The sequence below is a fragment of the Gigantopelta aegis genome, chromosome 10 (genome assembly GCF_016097555.1).
Source record: "Gigantopelta aegis isolate Gae_Host chromosome 10, Gae_host_genome, whole genome shotgun sequence".
Classification (NCBI taxonomy): Eukaryota; Metazoa; Mollusca; class Gastropoda; order Neomphalida; family Peltospiridae; genus Gigantopelta; species Gigantopelta aegis.
Window position 1 is genome coordinate 36,470,035 of NC_054708.1, and position 22,030 is coordinate 36,492,064.

The following is a 22,030-nucleotide window of genomic DNA, read 5'->3' on the forward strand; positions in this document are numbered from 1 at the left end:
CAGGTTTGGTTCGTTCTAAATCTTATTCGTACCGAGTCGTTTCGCCCTAAAAGTGAGTCGATTCGCCCTGATTATCATTATACACTCATGTCACCGTAGTCTGCGCGGCACAAATGTCTGCGCACGTTAATTACGTCTCTTGAAAGAAATGTTGGGGTATGTTTGTAAACAAACAAACAACGTCAATTTAATTCATAAAACCGTTGTTAGAACAACACATCTTGATTGTAAATATATGTATAAAACTGGTAGATAACAATTTGATTGAAAAAACCCTCTGAATTAATGCACTAAAGTATACTTTTGCCAGCCTAGATCAACCTGTTTTTGTATCACCTCTTTTGTATCACCTGTCAACACTGTCTGTCAACCCTGTAATGAACAACCTTGTATATCAACTTACACAAGTTTACAGAGAAGCTTCAATACATACCTTATTGTAATTTATGAATCCATAAATGAAATGAATGTTTTATTTTATCCGTAATTTCCCTCAGCATGACACAATGCAAAATGGCTGCACACAGATTTTGATTCTGCACTTGCAGAATGGCCTATTTTAGCTATAGTCTGTTTCAAAATTATCATTGATTGTCCTATATGTCTAAAACACTATTTGTGCTCATTTACAGTTAATAACAGACAAACTTTTGTTGAATATTGATAAAAAAATTGACATTGGCTTTTTTATACTGTCATTTTGTGTTGTCCAAAATAAGGAGCATGGAACACCATTTATATTTATCTCATTTGCATAATCTAAATGTTTCTAAAACAGACTATAACAGGATGTATGTGTTGTTTAGAACTTACAAAAACCCGGATTCATTATTTATTTGCTATTTCTGTAAACATCAGCGACAGAAGTGGTTGTTTTAATGTTTGCTGCGCAGACTTATGTGCCGTCATGCAGGCCAGTAAATACGGGGGGGGGGGGGGGGGGGGGGGGTCCCACTAAAAATGCGCTCATTATTTGAGTTTAAAAACATTAAAATTAAAATAACTTTCAGTAGTAACACGTTTATTATTTCATTGTACTGTGGTGGTGAAACAAATATTTTTAATGAAAGATTTTAACTTAAAAATATAACACAAATGCTTAGGTGCGCAGACTTAGGTGCCACCAGTGTATATTTATTAGTGTAAATTTTTTTGTTCATTCATGGATCACAACTACAGTGGACTGTGATGAACTCTCACCCAGTTTGAACTGTAAAACTAATCAAATAGTTATCCACTTGTCCATCTATAGTCCTTACTACAGGGTAGCGACCACCAAGCTAAGGGCCACAACTCCAAACGCGTTTTATAATTTTGACAAAAACACCATCCCGAATAGCTACATGTAGGTTCTGGCTTTACGAACAATAACAGCCCCTACCTTTTTACAACACCCCTAGTTTCGCACAAAAGTTTAGTAAAAATTTTTACAGGTACCCCATACATGTTCCAAGCTTGTGGTGTTGTCTCAAAAACCTCAAACTTTGACCCCACCGGAAGTTATTTAATAACATTTACCGTTATCTGCTAAATCTGTAAACTTGTATTTATAGTTTTTGAAAATAAGCCATATATGTTTTTCTCAACCAGAAATTCACTATTCATTACAAAATGTTAGGTAATTTCACATGCTGAATAACAAACGTTATATTACTGGAATTTGCATGTCACCAATATATAATGGATCAATGCAAATTGACACTTTTTACAAATTATTAACATAAGGACCAGACAGGGAGGACTTAGTGTCATTTTAACAATATATAAGAATACAAAAACGAAGAAAGCAGTGTATATAAATTGTAAGTTTTATTACAAATACAATATAAATGATACACTCAAATCAATTAATTATTTGTTATTAATTTAATTGATAATAACAATATGTAGGACTACCTTCTACATCATTGTTTTGATGCTCTTCTGAGGAAGACCTTTAAATCTTGAGGATTTTTTTGTTTGTTAGTTTATCAAAAATAAAATTTACATTAAATGCGATTATTAGTCAAGTGTTCAGAGGTAGGCTATTGAGGTTTCAGGTGAATTTTTTTGTGTTAAATCATGGGATTGTGATAAATAAAATTGAGGGTGGGGTGGGGGTCGAGTCTGGTTTATTGAGGGTCCTGTATTTCTGAACGTGCATTTATGGTATATTCCTCAAATTAATAGCAGGGTTTATAATTATTAAATAACATGAATATATCCACATTAGTAATTTAAACGAGATAGAAATACTTTAAAACCTTTAAAAAAAAAACCAAAAAAAAATTCATTAGGCTATGCTCAGGCCCGGATTCATCATGAGTTTTTCGTTTGTTTTCCCCCAGTTAATAAATAAGCTAAATAAATCTTTATATGGGTTTGCTTTCTGTCTTTGGCAATCCAGCTGTTTACCTTCTGTCACCTGGAACTGGGCGAAATCAGACTAGGACTACTTGCCATTTAAACAACCTGTTTATATATTTTCACCTATTTTATGTGTACATTGTGAGTGCAGTGTAATATATTTTTAAAAAGATGGAACAAATAAAAACAAAGAAAGGAAATGTTTTATTTTCAGCAGATGTTTCAACCTGAAAAGTAAAGAAAAGAAAAATTAATTAGATCTGCTCGAATTTTAGTATAAACCATCCGGGTATTAGACCAAACTCTGTGGTTATTGACAGCAGTTTATACCCCCCCCAAAAAAACCCTGATGCATATATGATAAATCAATGAATAAATGTTTTTATTAACAAAATTAAAAAAGGGCGAAAAGACCCTACATGAGGGTGAACCGACTCAGTTAACAGTACGAATGGACCCGGGTCGAAACGACGCGGGCGATCTAGTAACAGGGGCGAAACAACCTGTTGCCATTGGCATTGGTGACATTGGATTTTGGAAATTGGATGATTTATTGTCAACGTCCCTAACTGCGTTATGTTTCTAACTCTGTTCAGTTTGTTTTCTTGTACATGGTTTGCGCAATTAACATCTGATTTGTTGTCGTCTGTTTGTCGTTCATTTGTGAGGTTTTTCTTCACAGTTCTAGAACATTTTCATTAACAATAAAGTTCAAACAAGTGAATAGTATTCATAATCCATTCATAACAATTGTAAATAATTTTGAGTGTATAAATTGTGTTAATTAAGAATCAGTTCATTAAAAAAAGATATGATATTTTACAAACTATTCACTGGTATGAACGTAATGACTATCAGTATTGATATCAAGCGTTAGTGATTGGTGTTGGTAAAACGCGGACCGAACCAGAAGGCTTGACAAAGTGAATTTTTCCGTTATAAAAAAAATATTAAAGTGTTTGTCAACTGTGCATAGTTGACAAACATATTTCCTGGACCTATCGAATTCCATCCTATTAACAGGAAAATGCTACTGTGCATGTTCAATCCAACAACCAGATAAATTTAACAACACCTTGTCCAATACAAAGTAAAATAATAATACAAAATTTGTAATTACTTAACTTTGTTGTCAATGAATGTTAAATTCCTACCAGGAAATGAATATTTGTAAAAAAAAAATTAATACCATCGAAATCCATCCCATGTGAACATCACAAACGTGGAATGTATGGAAGACCACATCCGTCATAAAATTGAGGCAACAAGAACACAACAGATTGTCAACGAAGCAAATGTAAATGAATTATGAATATATATATCTACATGTTTTTGATGAACTTTGGTTGGCAACAGTTTTGGTTGTAAGACCCCACGACCAAAACTGTAGGGATATTGACCGATACACTTCATAAAGTGTGGGTATAAAACATTTGGTATGTAGTCATGAATGTGTGATCGCAGAGCTGGCAGGCTATGCCTGCCCCAGGTGCCATATTGGGAGGGGGGTCTGGGGGCCTTCCCCATAAAAAAAAAATGGATTTGTAGATGTCCGGAGAATCTATTTCCCGGCATTTGGAGTCTGAAATCCAGGCCAGCTCATGGTGATATTTTCCATGTTTCGTAGGAGAATGAATGACAAATGTAACAGTCAGCAGGAAATTTATAAACTTGCCTTCATGTGAATTAATTTTGAATGACTTATTATTCATGAAGTAGGCTGTGTTCAGCGACAGTGAATGTTGATGGAAACTTTCTTGAACTATTTTGACTGTTCTCAAAAAGGTCATTCGGTTTCACGTGTTGAGTAAAAAAAATCCCAAAGTCTATCAAACGTAAGCCACAAACGGTTGGCTGAAATTTAGCCAGTGGGATCAGGTTAAAATGGAACCACTACAAAAAGCGAACCATTTTCGTTGGCAAAAACAGAACTGATTTGGCTCAGTATGGTTAAAATGGTTGCCTACCTTTTAAACATATTTTTATTATTGCATATAATAAACAGGAACCATTCATAACTACCCATCCTGCCCTCTCATGTGCAGGTCTACACCGAAATACAATTATTTAACGTTTTAAACAAACTTAATTTTTATTTTTTATTTTACCCTAACCTGGACTGTTTACACTGGTACATTTTAATAGAGTTTGACATGAACCCTCTCCCTCCCATAAGCTCTTTGCGTGTGATATTCAACCCCTCCCATGGCATGTACATATTTTATTTAGGTGTCCGATAACCTATTAACATCATACTAGTAAAAGTAACAAGAAAAACTTGGAAAAGGTTTACAACATCAATACATTGTATGTGTCATTAGTTTTATTTTATTTGTTCTTTTTATGAACTTAAACAAAACAAAAAACTCGCCCATCAAGATAAAATACATTTCTCATATAAACAAATGATAGAAAATTTGTAAGCACATGAATGTATAAATTAAATATATTAATACAATATTTTTCACAAATATACAAAGTTGATCTTATGTAACCTACAGCAAGTGCTATCTGTACTTAATTATGGATTCATGTAATGAAATTACTACTGATAATGTATTAAGCACTCCAGGAAGACAAAAAAGAAAGAATTTTTTTATTTAACGATGCATTCAATGCATTTTATTTACGGTTATATGGCGTCATACATATGGTTAAGGACCACACAGATTTTGAGAGGAAACCCGATGTCGCCACTTCATGGGCTACTCTTTCTGATTAGCAGCAAGGGATCTTTTATTTGCACTTCCCACAGGCAGGATAGCACAAACCATGGCCTTTGTTGAACCAGTTATGGATCACTGGTCAGTGCAAGTGGTTTACACCTACCCATTGAGCCTTGCGGAGCATTCAATCAGGATCTGGATTAAAAATCCCATGCCTCGACTGGGATCCGAACCCAGTACCTACCAGCCTGTTGACCGATGGCCTAACCACGACGCCACCGAGGCCGGTCCAGGAACACAAAAGCATAATTATAAACATTTTTAAATTTATTTATTTATTGGGAATGGAAGGGCAGATATATTAAAAAGTTGTTTCCATTTTAGTCATAGATTTTGGTGCCATTTCAGTGAATGGTAGGTTCCGTTTTGTCTAATGTTTACACTTGGAGCTGTTTTGTTCCAATGTGCAATGCTTTGACACACACACACACACACACACACACAGTCAGTCCCATATTTCTTAAATTTTAGAAAGTGTTTCTTTTTGTACACGATTGAATTGCTTAGATGGACTTCTTTTCACTTTCTATAAAACGTTAGAAGCCTCCTTTAAAAGTCATATATCCCTCTTTAATGCAAATTTTCACCTGTTCAGGCTTCATCAGGGAAATTTTTAAAATAAGCTAAAAGAAGTCAAACCATATTGCATGAAAACATGAGCATTTCTTTAATATGTATATCATTGGAATGCATTAGTGTGGGCCACAGTTATCTTCCCATTTGGTTGTCCAAAATCTGGAAATGTGTCCGCGCATGTAGTCTGATGTTTGACTGTGATTATTTCATGGCAGACAACTTTGAAGTGGCAACTACTTGACTGAAGTTGACAGGGGAGAGCATGTAGTTTGTAAACATGTGTAATTTGTTGACATTGAAGACTTGTTTGTGGTAATTCCGGTCCATGCAAAAGTAGTGTTTTTTGTGTAAAATGGTTGTACTCCAGTCAGGTTTAGTGTTTAAACAAATATCTTGGGAAAAAGAGCTGGACAACAGGGGTTGTCCTTTTCAAGGTATGTTTCCCCCAGGCAGTCAAAGGTACATACAAAAATCCATGGGCCTGCTGATATTAATAAAAATGTTATAGCCACTAACGCTATATAGAAACATATACCATTCCATAAACCAAAATAGCTGCTATAATGCTGTAAGAGGTGTTTACTTATTATGTATTACAGTTTTATTTATTTCTAAATGAATTTGTTTTTAGTTGCACACAAAAACTGTCTATTTTTGTTATTTCCAAAACACTTACTTTTTTTTCTTATGTCAAACCAAAGAGAAATTATTTACAAAAAAACATTTTTATAAAAGTATGCGACGGACTACAGAAGACATATTAAAGGGACATTCCTGAGTTTGCTGCAATTTTCAAGATGTTATTGACTAACATAGACTTTATGATGATTGTAATTACATATCAAATATATTTCCTACATAACATTAGTGGCTGTATATTAAACGTGTTTCTGATCGTTCTAATATTTGTACCAGCGTAAATTTCATTTTATTTCCTAATTTATTTATTTTTTTTGTACGTGCAAAATTATTTGAAGACAAAATCCAGTTTGGGCTTCTTACAAATATTAAGATGACCAGAAACACATTGAATATACAGACACTGATATCCTAAACAAGAAAATATATTTAATATGTAAGTTTAATCGTAGAAATAGTTTATTAGTTGGAAATATTTTACAATGCAGCAAACTCAGGAATGTCCCTTTAAACAACTTTAACTTATAAAACAAACTTCACTTTATATATTTAGCTATAGTTTTCACTTTTAAATATTAAAGCAAATTTTAAAGTGTTTTTAATCCATATGATCATGCCGTCAGTGACATATAAACTGCTGTCGGTAGGGGGCGTCACCGATGGCACTTTTGTGCTGCTGTTAGGGGTGGGACGTAGCCCAGTGGTAAAGCGTTCATTTGATGCGTGGTCGGTCTAGGATCGATCTCTGTCAGTGGACCCATTGGGCTATTGCTCGTTCTAGCCAGTGCTCCACAACTAGTGTAACAAAGGCCGTGGGTGTACTGTCCTGTCTGTGAGATGGTGCATCCCTTGCTGTTAATCGAAAAGAGTAGTCCATGACGTGGCGACAGCGGGTTGCCTCTCTCAATATCTGTGTGGTCCGGAAACATATGTCTGCCACCATATAACCATAAATAAAATGTATACGTGCATCGTTAAATAAAACATTTCCTTCCTTTTATGCTGCTGAATAAAAATTACTGCCGTCGGTAAAGCTCCTCACCAACGGAAAAAGGTATATAAACGCGTATGAACATTATCTGCCAGTATTTAACATGGGCATTTGGGTCCTGGTTGGAGTTAATGGGTATCACTCGATGGAAACAGTCATGCGCGTAACCTGTGTTGTTGAATATATAATATATGCTCTGACTGCATTTTGCCACCTCACTTTCGTGTTATGCTGCCCCTATTGAATTTGGCAACCCCATTTGTTTTTCTGCGCCCCTCGCAATTGTGTACAAAAGCGCAACTAATGAAAAACTTCAGTAGCTTACGACGGTGACCGTAACATAATTTCACACTATTTTTAACAGCCTCTTATGTGTCCTATACCAGTATCCATTTGTATTTGATACACATAATAAAAGTTTTATTTTATTTTATCAATGAAAACATTTTACTTTTATCATTTCGTCAATCTTCGACTAAAAAAACACTTATTTGGTGCCAAATTTGTCACGTGATCAGAACGGTCTATCTGCCTTTTGTGTCCAATAACTCGTGTCTGATATTTTATCCTCAATTGCAGATTTAATTGGTTGTAACTGATAATTTTTACTTACTGTCATTTGTTTATTCATCAATTCTTTATAAAATATTAGAAACGTTTAAATTTTATTTTTTTTATTTTTTGGGTGGGGGGATATCACCGCTTATAAAAACAACGGAAATGGTAGTGTTCATTATTAAAATAATTTATTTTGGGTGCCAAATAATATAGACACAAACCTTAAAATGTTGACTCTAGATGCTGTCAGAATGCATCTCAGGTCACTTGTTGTTTTTAAAAAAATTTGATAGACGAAAGGGGGGGGGGGGGGGGGAGACATCCCAGGGCTCAAACTTAAGAATTTATACACACCTGCCAATCAGGATTCACAGTTAGAAGCAACTATCAGCATAGACCAATTAACTAAGAAAACACTTCGTGTATCATTTCAGTATGTAGGTTAATGCATGGGCAAAACATTGTTAATTGTTTAGACTTGTTGTGTAGCCACTTTGACAAAGGTATTTTATTTTGTATTGAAAAATAATATATATAGTGCTGGATATACTTATTGCTGGCTTACTGGGATGTGTATTGTTACAGAACACTGCAATGTATGACTATTTATCATCCCGCAAAAACCAGGTAGATTGTGTTTTCTTGTTCTAAGGCTCATTCCTGATATTACGTGTTAAGTATTACGTAACCACCAGCTCGCCAATTGCCATCGTTGCCGCCGTTAAGTTCGAGCCCTGCATCCCCCCTCTCTAGAACTCACCCCCCACGGCTACATGGCGGCCGTAAATAAAGCCTATGGCTTTATCTCCTTTATTTTCATTTCAAGTCTGTGGACACATAGAGGCACTGATTTTTCGCGGATGGAATCGCAGAAATACCTATCTGAAACGGAATTCCCGATTTTTTTCAAAAACATTGTTTAACTTTAAATAGCGCATTTAATTAATTAAAATTAATTTTCGAACTAGAAACTATGGACACCGACAGCTGCCTGTCCTACGCTACGACACTAGTACCTTTGTATGTTAGGTCTCACTACACAGATCACTTCCGGGTGAGAGTTCATTAATCACGGTCCACTATAGTTCCTAATTGTGACACGTCTTGTGGTTCACATATTCACTTCTAGGTAATGTTGAAGAATTAAAACAATATGTATGTTTAATGGTAAGCCTTCTGACTGTATTTTGTCCATCATGTTGTGTAATATTGTGCACTGATCTTTTGTGATATGGCTGTATAGCGCAGGAGACAGCCGGAGTGAATCGGTTAATGAACCACCTGTTCAGACTGGTACTTCAGCCAGATGCGGTCACATAGCAAAAAACTGAGACGGAAATGTTCTCAATTTTGGAGTGAAAATAAATGCTTATACAATGTATGTTTGCAATGGTGTTTGTTGTTACTGCAAATGAGAACCCATTCTATTGTCAATCCTCATTTGAAGTTGGGCAATTTAACATGTGTTTCAATGGCAGATGACATCTGTGTAGTGAGACCGTATGCCAAATGTTTAATGTAGAGTATCTAGACGTTTTACCAGTCGTGTTTTCTTCACTTATTCCCTGTGATTTAACGGGAAAAACCGAACATTGTGAGCTAAAATTGTCTGATATTTACTCAAGTGAAAGATATATTATGTTATGTTTGCTTATTAATTTTTAACATTTGCGGCATTGCCATATTTCCGATCTCACAAAGGAATGCAGTAATTGCATATTGTATGCCAGGCTTTGTTCAAAATAAATTATACAAGGGAAGTGGTTTATAGTGTGATCGTTTGTAATTATTTTCCCGATCATATCGTAAAGAAAACCGAAAATGTCCGAAGTCTGTGTCGTGGCGTATTCGTGTTTAAGGTCTCACTACACAGATCACTTCCAGGTGAAAGTTCATTGATCACGGTCCACGATAGTTCCTAATCGTGGCACGTTATGGTTCACATATTCACTTCTAGGAAATGGTGAAGAATTAAAACAATATGTATGTTTAATGGTAAGCCTTCTGGCTGTATTTTGCCCATGTTATTTTGTAATATTGTGCATCGACCTTTTGGGACATGGGTGTATTCCCATGTAGAACTGCCCAACTTCAAGCGAAGATTGCCCATAGAACGGGTTCTCGTTGGCACTAACAACATACACCATTGCAAACATACATTATATAAGCATTTATTTTCACTCGAAAATTGAGAACATTTCCGTCTCAGTTTTTTGCTATATGACCGCATCTGGCTGTAGTACCGGTCCGAATAGGTGGTTCATTAACCGATTCACTCTGGCTGTCACTTGTGCTATATACCCATGTCCCAAAAGGTCGATGCACAATATTACAAAATAACATGGGCAAAATACAGCCAGAAGGCTTACCATTAAACATACATATTGTTTTAATTCTTCACCATTTGCTAGAAGTGAATATGTGACCCATAACACGTGTCCCAATTAGGAACTATAGTGGACCGTGATTAATGAACTCTCACCCGGAAGTGATCTGTGTAGTGAGACCATAATTTAAATGCTGCATGTTTATTTCCGGCGATCTGCATGCGTGCTCTCGACCATGGGTACGAAATTAACAAAGACAAAGAAATAAACAAAAAGTGCAGTTAGGTATTCATTGATGCAAATAACTATTGTTTTTCTACAAATTTACATCAAGATTTACTTTTGCGTAATCGTACTGTTTAATGTCCGCAACTATGTCTCTTGACACTCGGGTGTCATCTGACTGAGACGTGACTCGGGTGTCAGCTGACTGAGACGTGAGGTTGCACTATACCAATTAATTTCCGGCTGGGTCGAAGTTCGAGGTGCTCCGACTTTTGATAGAGAAGTTAACACCACAAGTCCTGTGATTGGTTATAAATGTGAGTGTGTTGGTTGTAAAAAAAATTAGTTTCATCTGGGCTAAAAATGTATGCAATTTTATTTGATGTAGTACCACCGTGTCAAGTAGCCTTGTGCTTGGAACATGTATGGGATACCTGTAAAAATAAGTACTAAAATTTTGTGCGAAACTAGGGGTGTTGCAGAAACATCTGGTTATACCGAAAATGAGCCATGAAAGGTACCATTTTCTGCAGTTAATACTTTGAGTTAGGGGTTGTAGTACTGATATTTATGGGTCACAGTTTGGTTGATATATTGCATATAGTGTTTTTAAACACAAACGTTAACATGGTCGCCTATGGGATTTGAATTAGTATAGTCCAACCGTGACGTATATCCCACCGAGAGCTGTTCAGTTCAGCCAACGAACGTTCTTCCTAACGTTCGCGAACTATTTGATTGGCGTTCGTCGTGTCCAAATTGTTTAACATGAAGCGCACAAACCAGGCGGCGAACGTTTTGTTTTCGCTCGGTCTGGCTGAACTCGGACCTTGAGATGGCCGACATGTCTTTCGGCCCTGAACTGGCATATGTATTCAAATTGACACGCATTGTCGGTCTGTTTTTATTAGCCTACTTTGGTTCAAAGATTTTACAACGTAAAAATAACAAGTTACAGATTTGTCATACATGTTGAATGCATGCCGTTAAAATTAATAACCGTGATTATTAAAATAATCAAACATTGTAAGGCCTACGCTGTATTCTGCATGACACCGTTTCTCGTTACGGTCACGAGATCGCTATTACGCTAATTGAATATTTGGTAGTATTATTATGTTTGAGGTGTCGGATAGATTATGTAACCGTTTGTTCACCTCTTTAGACAGAAAATGGCTTAGCCAAAATTTTAGCCACTTGCAAATTTTATTGGCCATTTTTTGTAAAAATAGCCAATGGCTAATTTGGCTACCGACAGCGCGAGCCCTGATATTTATGACAATTATTATGTATTAAAAGAATTTTCATTGTTTTCATCTTTGCTTCTTTTATTTTTTGCAGATCGATAATACATGTACATATATACATGTAGATGTAGATTGGAGAACAAAAGAAACTAGGAAATATACCTCTCTTGGAATACTGAGATCAGTTTTGACTCTTGGTGAACCAGCATGGTGATGCCTTACACAGTGACCTTTAATGTGAGGGTACATGCAGAATGTAACGATGTGGTGGCTGTTGTCGGTAGTTGTCCAGAACTTGGGCAATGGAACCATGAGGGAGCAGTTTTGTTGGAAAGGCAAACAAAAGCCACGTCTAGTGGACACTGTGAAAGGTAGGCATGGGTGTACATTGCATTATGGCAGGCTCTTTGAAAAGAAAGTGGTGTGTTTGCTCAATTTCATGGTCCTATTTGTCAAGAATAGATGTAACAGTGTATATTGTATACATAGAGGCAGGGCTTCTAGAATGTAATAGCCGGTGACTGGTATTTTTTTACCATTGGGCTAGCAAATTCTTATTGCATGTCATCATGCCCGATAGCTAGTGAAAAATAAAAATTCCCAAAACCCAGCTGAAAGTTATCCACCAGATAGCACGGTCACATCTAGGTCAAGTTAAGTACTAGCTGGGTATCTCTATAGGCAAGTCATTTTTAATTCTTGAAAACACTTTTTTCAATGTCACACTTATTGTCAGTCTTTACCATTAATTTAATAAAGTACCTTGGAATCATGAGAAACCCAGCATTTAAAAATTTTCATTCAGGAAATCTGTTTAAAAGCCATAAATTGCATGATTGCATTACTGAAGTACATGTACATTGCGGATTGCACAAATAGCATGATGTGTGTTTCCCACAATCTGGACTTTGGCTTTTCTGAGTGCAGGAAGGTCGTTTTAGTTTAGTACTGTCATTAACAGTTGCTGGAGAGTTGTCAGTATTCAGAACTGCATTTCAAGTTATTTATGGTGAAATATTTTTATGTCAGCATGTTTGTAGTTAATTTGGGTGTCATGTATTTTGGACACAATGTTTATCACCTCGACTTTGGTGTAATCTAAACCCCTGCTTTACCATTATAATTTTTGTTGAATAATGGCAAAGACAGATTTTACAATTTTGCAAAATCATCCAGTCTAGCATTATGTGGTATGACTTGTTTTCATGGGGTGAGCCCATTGGGATATTTCTCATTTCAACCAGTGCTCCACAACTGATGTAACGAAGGCTGTGGTGTTTGTATTATCCTGTCTTTGGGATAGAGGAGTGGCTGAAGTGGGTTTGCTCTCTTAGTAACACTGAGTAATTAGCTCTGTGGTCCTTAGCCATTATTTCAATGCCATATACATCAATGTACATGTAAGCAATGCCAAAATGTATTGAGTAGTCTTAAATAAAACTCTTCTTTCTTTACTTTCGTTTGTTTCCATGGAACCTAAAAACTCTTTGCGATGGTCACAGATTATGAAACCAAAAATGTTTCCTCCTTAAAGGTAGGGTCAACTCCAACAAGAGCCTTATGTGTTGGAAAGATGCATACCCGGACCACCAACACATACTGACACTTTAGCAAATGAAAAACGCGTAATTTTAGAGTTAATAAAAAACCATGATTATTCCTGCTAACTGGGGGCAGCCATTTTGTTTCGTTTTTGTGACGTCCGGTGGGATAGCTTGGGGCGAAGTGACGTCAGCTCCTGACCATCTCCTGTATGTACAGTGTAAACAAAAGCAGTAATTTTCGACAAGGTGCTTCTCTTTGATCAACCTGACTTGTAAACCAGCATAAATGACGTAATAATATAATAAACTATTTAACTAAATATATTTCAAGTTGCATTAACGGAAAAAAATGAGGTTATAGTGTTTTTCTCTGTTTAATAATCCAAAGGAAAAATTTACACTATTACGCCTATTGATATGCTACGTTGGAGCAAAAACGACAACCCACAATACCTAAGTGATAATTTTCTTTTCTTTGGGACTACGTAATTGGTCAGTTCTGTGTTTTTAGATGGAAAAATCTACTTAATCAATTGTTTTACAGAACTATTTACAGTAATAAACCATGTCCATTACAATTTTAGGGGCGACAGGTAATATTCCACAATACCGGTATGTGTTTTTGTGTCTAGACAGCGTCAATTAATTGGCTCGTCTGGTTACCAATCAAATACACACCTGCCAACCAGGAATCAAAGGTAGTACTAGAAGCAACTAACAGCATAGACCAATTAACTAAGAAAACACTCCGTGTATCATTTCAGTACGTTGGTTAATGCATGGGCAAAACATTGTTAATTGTTTCGACTTGTTGTGTAGCCACTTTGACAATGGTATTTTATTTTGTATTGAAAACTAATATATATAGTGCTGGATATACTTATTGCTGGCTTACTGGGATTTGTATTATTACAGTAGATTGTGTTTCTCTAGTTCTAAGGCTCATTCCTGATGTTACGCGTTAAGTATTATGTAACCACCAGCTCACCAGAGGGCGTACTCACTGACATGGTACAAAATGGCTGCGCCCATTATATATAATAGTCGTCAACTTTAACTGTTTTATTAATTAACTATACGATTATACGTGTTGATATTAAGCAATAATGTGCATTATATATCGTTGAATATGCATACCAGGCCAAATGCCTTAATTGCCCTCTCCTTTAATTTTAAATTGGAAGTGCTATAATAGGCATTGAGATATGAAGGCTTGAATTCTATTAATTATATTCTATTGGCAGTACACTAAACACCACAGAATTGCCAGTGTACACCCCTGTACATTTTAACACCAATATTTGTAATAATGTATTTTGGATATGTTTGTATTTGAAAATATCAATATTTCAGTGATGTATGGTCTGAGGTGGTGGAGCTGATTGGGGACGGAAATATTGAATATCGCTTTTTCATTGGCCACTTCTTGGAATGTGATGATGATGATGACAAGAAAGCCAAGCTGACCATTGTCCAGTGGGAGACACATCTCAGTCCACGGTCTTTTGTGTTAAATGGTTTGTATACACCAGAACTAGTTGAACATACACTAAGATAACAAAAGTTTCGCAATGAACATAAATAGAAGAAAAGTTGTGACTTTGAGAATGAATTCAGACATTGATGCTTAATTTGTCAACTGGGATATATAATTAACAAGAGATTTTCAATATAATATGAAATGTTTTAAGTGTCACATCATTGAATGTAGCTTGGGGGTTAAAGTTAAATGCACTAGGACTAAATTGCAAAACTTTTTTGTCTTGGTATAGGCAGGTTTTTCCAATTGTCACCCAGTAGTGTATGACGTTGTTGATAGATGGCCTAACCGTATGACTGCCATTAAGTGAGTGAAATTTACGCAACAATAAGGTGAGGGTATTGCATCAGGGTGCAGTTTCTGAATTTATGACTTTTTGGAATGTTTTATGAAAGCAAAACTAGTATCTCAGATAATTTATCAAAATTATAATGTGTAAACATTGAAAACATAAAACTTTCATTGTTTTATCGCTATTTTCTTCTTTACACTGTAACCCAAAGACTTGTTATTCTAATACTAATAGTAATACAGTAACCAGTCTTTTAGGGTTACATGAATCTATTTACATTTGTGAAATATGTAAATTATTTAGTTTATTTTTTAAAATATCACATAAATTGCAATTTTTTAATGCTATAAATTTGTGTAATACATGTAGGTAACTAATGAAAATTGTTTGCATTTTTTTCTAAACAAACCATAAAGTATGCCTAATGACCCTATCTGTTGTGTAAATTGACAAACTGATTAAACATAATCTCAATATGCAAAATGTACATCGAAAAGTTAATTATTTTACTTTCCATTTTTGTTTTGTTTTATTAACAGTTAAAATTGGGAAGTGGCAAGTGAATTAAATTTTTTTTCTAGAACCCCTGATACTGGGACTTGTATTTTGAAAACTGTAGAAAGAATATTTAATTCATATTCGTGGTGAATGACGGCTTAAACTATACATACATTAAAGAAGCACCCCAGCTATTGTTTTAAATTTCTCAATCTCAACAGTGAAATCTCAATCTCAGTGAATTTTTTTTTTTTTTAAACTTAACTTTAGTCATAACTAATTTTCTACAATATATAGATAAAGTTTTTTTCATGTTTTCAATCCAAAATAAAGCATTTGCTTATCATTTATATTTTGTTTTCATTGTAGAATCCATAAACCTGCCTGTTGTTGAGTTTGGAATATATGGTGAGTTGTAAAAATATTTATTTGTTTAAAGCACATCTCTCCCCTCCCCTCCCCCCCCCCCCCCCCCCCCCCCCCCCAGCTATAATTGAGTTTTGTTTCTTCAAATGTTACATTTACATTGTCAGTTATCATAACCACTGCTATTGTCGTGTTCATCCTTAATGTATATGTGTACGGCTCGAGATACAGCGGCCTGCGAAAAGCAGTCCATTTTTTAAAACCTAGCAGGTGAAATAGAAATTCACCTCCTAAAACCACCCAAAAATCGCAGGTCATTTTTTTTCAAGATACGGATGTATGTACGATTATCTTATCTGCTATTTAACTGTTATATTTTAATTCTGTAATGCCTAATATCCATCTCAGAGGTGATAACTTTTCACACACTATACAAAACCCTCAGCTTACCCCATGCTGTCTTTTTTCTTTTTTTTTATCCAGCAGGCCTTATTTGTTCTTAACAGGACATATTTCTTTTAGCCTGCTATTTTTTAGGCCATATTTTACATCCTATTTCAAAAGCAGATACACATATATGGGTATGTCATGACTGCCACATCAGTAAAATCAACCAATCTGCTTTAGTCACATGATGTATAGACACTGGAGACAAGTACACATGAGAGTATATCTGGACAATTTTTTATGTGTATACATGTATATAATCAAAGGTCCCTGCACCAGTCTTGATGGTATTGCTGATTAGTTGTGTATACACTATCATGGTGCCAAGTCACCAATATTAGCAAGGCACACCTAGTTCAGTTTTATGTGAGTACACTGTCAGGTTAATGCTTTTCCATTTTACATATGACAGGGCTTTTAGAATTTTTATAAAATCCACTAACCATGGGATCATTGATGTTTTAAATTTACTAGTCACGATTAAAAATTCACTAGCCCTACTTAACTTTAAATTAATACAATTTTATTAAATAATAGTAATAATTGGATATGTCACATAAAGATTAGGATAGAGCTTTAAAAAACCAACATTAGGGGTGGGGAAGGATATTCATATTTACAAAATAGATTTAACTGCAACATTTGACCAAAATATTTCACTAGCTGTCAGGCATGGCAATAGTAGTTATTTACAAGCCCAACATTAAATATCACTAGCCATGGGAGTGGGGCTACCATAATCTAGAAGCCCTGAATATGAGCAAATCCAACCTTTTCCCTCCAGTTTCTAGTTTCCAGTTGATGTCGAGTGACGGCTTGAACTTAACGACAGCACTGATGGAAATTAATGTCGTTTTGATATAAATTGCCATAGGTCAGGAGCGTCACTGACGGCACTTTCCTGCCACTGTTTAAAAATTTCTGCCATCGGTAAAGGTCCTCAAAGATGGCAAATTGTATATATATATACCTGGTGTGTATTAGCTGCTAGTATTTAACATTTATGCTTTTGAATTATGTCTACATACAGCAAGATAACCTTTCAGTCATGTTGATTTGCTGCAAAAGATATGTGTACGGTTTTATGAAATGTAAATTACATGTACATTGTTAGATGAATACGTCACATGGTTCAGTTTTGTTTACAAATGACGAAAGACTAAAATAAAAGTTAAAAAGCCCACCAAAGTAAACATTACCATAAATAACTGGTGTGTAATCCATACTAAAATTAAATGTGCAGACTGTTACTTTTTAAGTTAAATGTAATATCATTTCACTTTATGTTTGTATCGGCCACACATTCATATATTATGTTACATTTTTAGCAAACAAGCATAACATAGAGGAACAACCTCAGTTTTTAACAGGTTATATAGTAAGCAACACTAGTGTTTGTAACTGTTTTTGAGCATGAAATGAAGATTATAAGTGAGAAAGAAATAATACCCCAAAAAATGAAATCTGTTAAAATCAGCATTTGTATATAAGTTACAGAATTCTGTGATTCCATCTATTTTTCCTGGATTTGCAAAAATCATCTCCTTCCTGTGTACGATGTGTATGCTCTGTGTGTGTGTGCATGTGTTATGTGTGTGCATGTGATGTGTGTATGGTGTGTGTGTGATGTGTGTATATGTGACTGTTAAAAGAGAGATAATTGGTGAGATTTACTGCATCAAGACATGAGAGAACATACATGTAACAGTGGGTACCGGCCTCGGTGGCGTCGTGGTTAGGCCATTGGTCTACAGGCTGGTAGGTACTGGTTTCGGATCCCAGTCGAGGCACGGGATTTTTAATCCAGATACCGACTCCAAACCCTGAGTGAGTGCTCCGCAAGGCTCATTGGGTAGGTGTAAACCACTTGCACCGACCAGTGATCCATAACTGGTTCAACAAAGGCCATGGTTTGTACTATCCTGCCTGTGGGAAGTGCAAATAAAAGATCTCTTGCTGCCTGTCGTAAAAGAGTAGCATATGTGGCGACAGCAGGTTTCCTCTTAAAAAACAGTGTCAGAATGACCATATGTTTGACGTCCCAATAGATGATGATAAGATAAAAAATCAATGTGCTCTAGTGGTGTCGTTAAATAAAACAAACTTTACTTTATGTAACAGTGATGACATCTTATATACATACATGTACAATAAACACAGCACATGTGTTTATTTGTACATGTATGTATAAGAATGGAAATTAGAAATGATTACATGACTTTCCAGTTTTGTCCATTTTGTTAGGTGTCATGTTGAAGCTGTATTAATCATAGATCTCAAGGAAAGTAGTGTTTGTATTTTTAATCTACGGTTACTAGGTGTTTAACATGATGGTTGTAACACATGGTCTCAAGACTTAGAGAAGAAGCCTGCTGCTTCCATGGGTTATTCTTAGTAATACCAGGATCTGTTATATCTATTTCCTCACAGCTAGTAATAACAGGATCTGTGATATCTATTTCCTCACAGCTAGTAATAACAGGATCTGTTACATCTATTTCCTCACAGCTAGTAATAACAGGATCTGTTACATCTATTTCCTCACAGCTAGTAATAACAGGATCTGTTATTAATAACAGGATCTGTTATATCTACTTCCTTGCAGCTAGTAATACCAGGATCTGTTATATTGTGAAATCGTAAATGGAGCTATCCACTGAATGAAGGTGATCCATCCTCACATTGCCTCTCAAGCGAATTCTTATTTGTTGTTTTTTATACTTAATATCCACTAAAAGTTCAAGCATGCTATCCTGGGCACACACCTCAGTTATCTGGATTGTAGGTCCAGGACAGTGGGTTAGTGACAGAGAAGTCGGTGTTGTGGTCTTACACCTACCCACTGAGTTGTTAAACATGCTCTGGGCTGTAGGTCCAGGACAGTGGGTTAGTGAGAGAAAAGTTGGTGTTGTGGCCTTACACCTACCCACTGAGTTGTTAAACTCGCTCTAGGTGGGAGCTGGTAGCGGGCTGCGAACCCAGCATCTACCGACCTTCAGTCCGGTGGTTTAACCACGACACCACCGAGGCAGGATGGTCTACGACTGGCATACCAAAGGCTGTGGTATGTACTACCCTGTCTGTGGGATGGTGCATATAAACGATCCATTGCTGCTAATCGAAAAGAGTAACCCATGAAGTGATGACAGCGGGTTTCCTCTCTCAATATCTGTGGGTCCTTAACCATATTTCTGACGCCATATAACCGTAAATAAAATGTGTTGAGTGCATCGTTAAATAAAACATTTCTTTCTTTCTTTCTTTGATCTTAGAGAAGATGTTTAATATCTACTGGTATCTTACTTCAAGTCTCTCTCTCTCTCTCTCTCTCTCTCTCTGTGTGCGTGTGTGAGTGAGAAAATGTGAGTGAATAAGAGAGAGAGTGTTTGTGTTTGTGTGTGTTTGTGCTTTGGCTTTTTTGTTTTGTGTGTATGGTTCTTTATTTGTGCTGTGTGTGTGTGTATTTTGGCTAGTGTATTTGAAACATTGAATTATTTTTCTGCGTTTGGATATCCAGTCACAATTTCTTGAACTTTATTAACTTGAAACAATGAATATAGTGTATAAAGTTCTGAACAATGAAAGCTGGTCTCGTGTACATGTTTGAGTACTTCAAATACTAATTAAAACATTACTCTGTTTTCTGTAGTTTGTTTTTCATTTTAATAAATAAAAATCTGTGGTAAAAGATTCTGCAGAGGTTAGTAAATGTCTTAGTGAGTGATGAGTACATGTATATTGTTTAATATCTTTGTGCGAAAACAACATTATGAACTGTCATCTTCTGATGGGAGGTCATGTGATCATCACACAGAAGCACTGCAATCCAGTTTTGCATTTTTTGAGGCAGCAAACTAACCTGAACATTATCGCTCTATGTACATGTAATATTGTTTTAAATGTGTTGTATTTGTTTTTTCTTTTTGACTGCTTTGCTCTATGTTTTTCAGATAAGCTTCTGATGTATTTTCATCTTGTCTTGCATTTCAAGATTCTTCTGCAGGTCAAAAGATAAACTTACTCATGCCAATTTATCCATCTATTTGATGAGTAGCTTTTATTTCAATTTCAGATTGATACATCCTGGAGTCTTACCCAAGTGAGAGTTCCAGGAGTTGCTCCCCTTGAAGTGTTTGCAGCAGCTGACCGTTTATGGATGACATCAAAATTAGATTAATCAAAACATCATTTGCAGCATTCAAATTGTTATTGATGCAGAGTTGTATATGCTAAAGCCAATACTTATTGTTTCTTTTTTGGCAAATAGCATAGGGGTACGAGAACCACTGTATGTTATTGTCACCCATTTTCAAGTTGGGTGTCATGACTACATGTAAGTTAGTCTTCCTTCTATTATTATCATTATAGACAGTAAATCCCATTACATAAATAGGTATTCAAGACCTAAAGCTGATTATGATGAACAACATAGAACATTGTGATAAACAACATAACTGATTATGATAAACAACTTAGAAAATTAAACATCCAAATTGTAAAGATGGATAACTAAATGGACTAAACTTTAAAACTAAATATTATGAAAGGCATTTAGGTTAGGCTGTAGAAATCTAAAATTAAATAAAATACATTTTCCTCAATTAGGTTTTCGGTACATATATGCAATGTTACCAATCGTAGCTGAAAGTTCAAATAGAGACGGGGTGTATATCGGTAGATAAATTTTGAAATGGCTAAGAATGACCTTTCTGGTTAGGGTTTTTTCTTTGTTGTAAAACCTGAATGTCTGACAATCTTAAACACCTTGTTGGTAAAGTAGAACTTAGTTATTGTGCAACCCTGTTCAATATCTCTATGTTAAACAAAGATGTCAACTTCTCCATTATAACCCATTTACATGTATGCTAATGTGATAGGCTAACGGCCAAGGATGATAAGTGTCAGGTACATGTATCTACTGCAGTAGCAAGTAAAGAGATTGTATAAAATAATATTGTCTGAATTAAGGCTGGAGGAGGAGTACAGTGTACTGTTTGGTACCTGTAATACAGCATATTTTTGTGATGACCACATAAAGTTTTGTCTTTGTTTTTGGTTACAATGAAATGTGTTAAGTGGTTTACCTAAATTGCATTCTTTTTTTTGTTTTAGATGGAGTTAAAAAAATTTCAAATGGGTGGCTTACTGGTCAGACCAGCATGCAACTGCGTATCCATGGCAACCCTATAAAAATGTTGAAATCACGATACCATGGACAAACATATCGAATCAAATGTGTTCCCATGGACTACCGACCTCATAATGTAAGCTGAAACTAATGTTGTTGCCCCCTGTGCAATACAGACATATTAAACTAGTCTGGCCATCCACTCCTTTGTCTTACTGCTTGATGGCTAAAGCTTGGCTTATTAATTCTTCTTGATTTTTATGTGTTTTTATACCAGATCAATGATACATAGCACATATATGTCTTTTCAACAAAATAAAGGGCCAGTTGACTCTTGTGGTTGGATTTTGATAGTCTTTTATTATGTTTGCAAGTTTTTATCACAGATCATTTCTAAACATAAGAAAAATTTTGTCCAGTGATGCACATAAAAATCATGCTCGCAGTGTTTCAAATTTTATCGAGTGATGCACATAAAAATCATGCTCGCAGTGTTTCAAATTTTGTCCAGTGATGCACATAAAATTCATGCTCGCAGTGTTTCAAATTTTGTCCAATGATGCACATAAAAATCATGCTC

The 22,030-nt window shown here is 35.6% G+C and overlaps 1 protein-coding gene across 3 annotated transcripts in view; it reads left to right on the plus strand.

Moving 5' to 3' along the window:
- LOC121382877 (putative glycerophosphocholine phosphodiesterase GPCPD1 homolog 2) overlaps positions 1–22,030 on the plus strand; it is a 51,583-nt gene that overhangs the window by 341 nt on the left and 29,212 nt on the right. Inside the window, exons 2-5 of one of the 3 annotated variants that reach the window (XM_041512548.1) lie at positions 11,730–12,006; positions 14,533–14,696; positions 15,879–15,917; positions 21,435–21,586. In XM_041512548.1, coding sequence (XP_041368482.1) covers positions 11,843–12,006; positions 14,533–14,696; positions 15,879–15,917; positions 21,435–21,586 — 519 coding nt within the window. In that variant the 5' untranslated portion in view covers positions 11,730–11,842. Of the gene's footprint in view, positions 1–11,729; positions 12,007–14,532; positions 14,697–15,878; positions 15,918–19,471; positions 20,656–21,434; positions 21,587–22,030 lie in introns of those variants that run through there. The other 2 variants (XM_041512549.1, XM_041512550.1) reach the window with 2 other exon arrangements.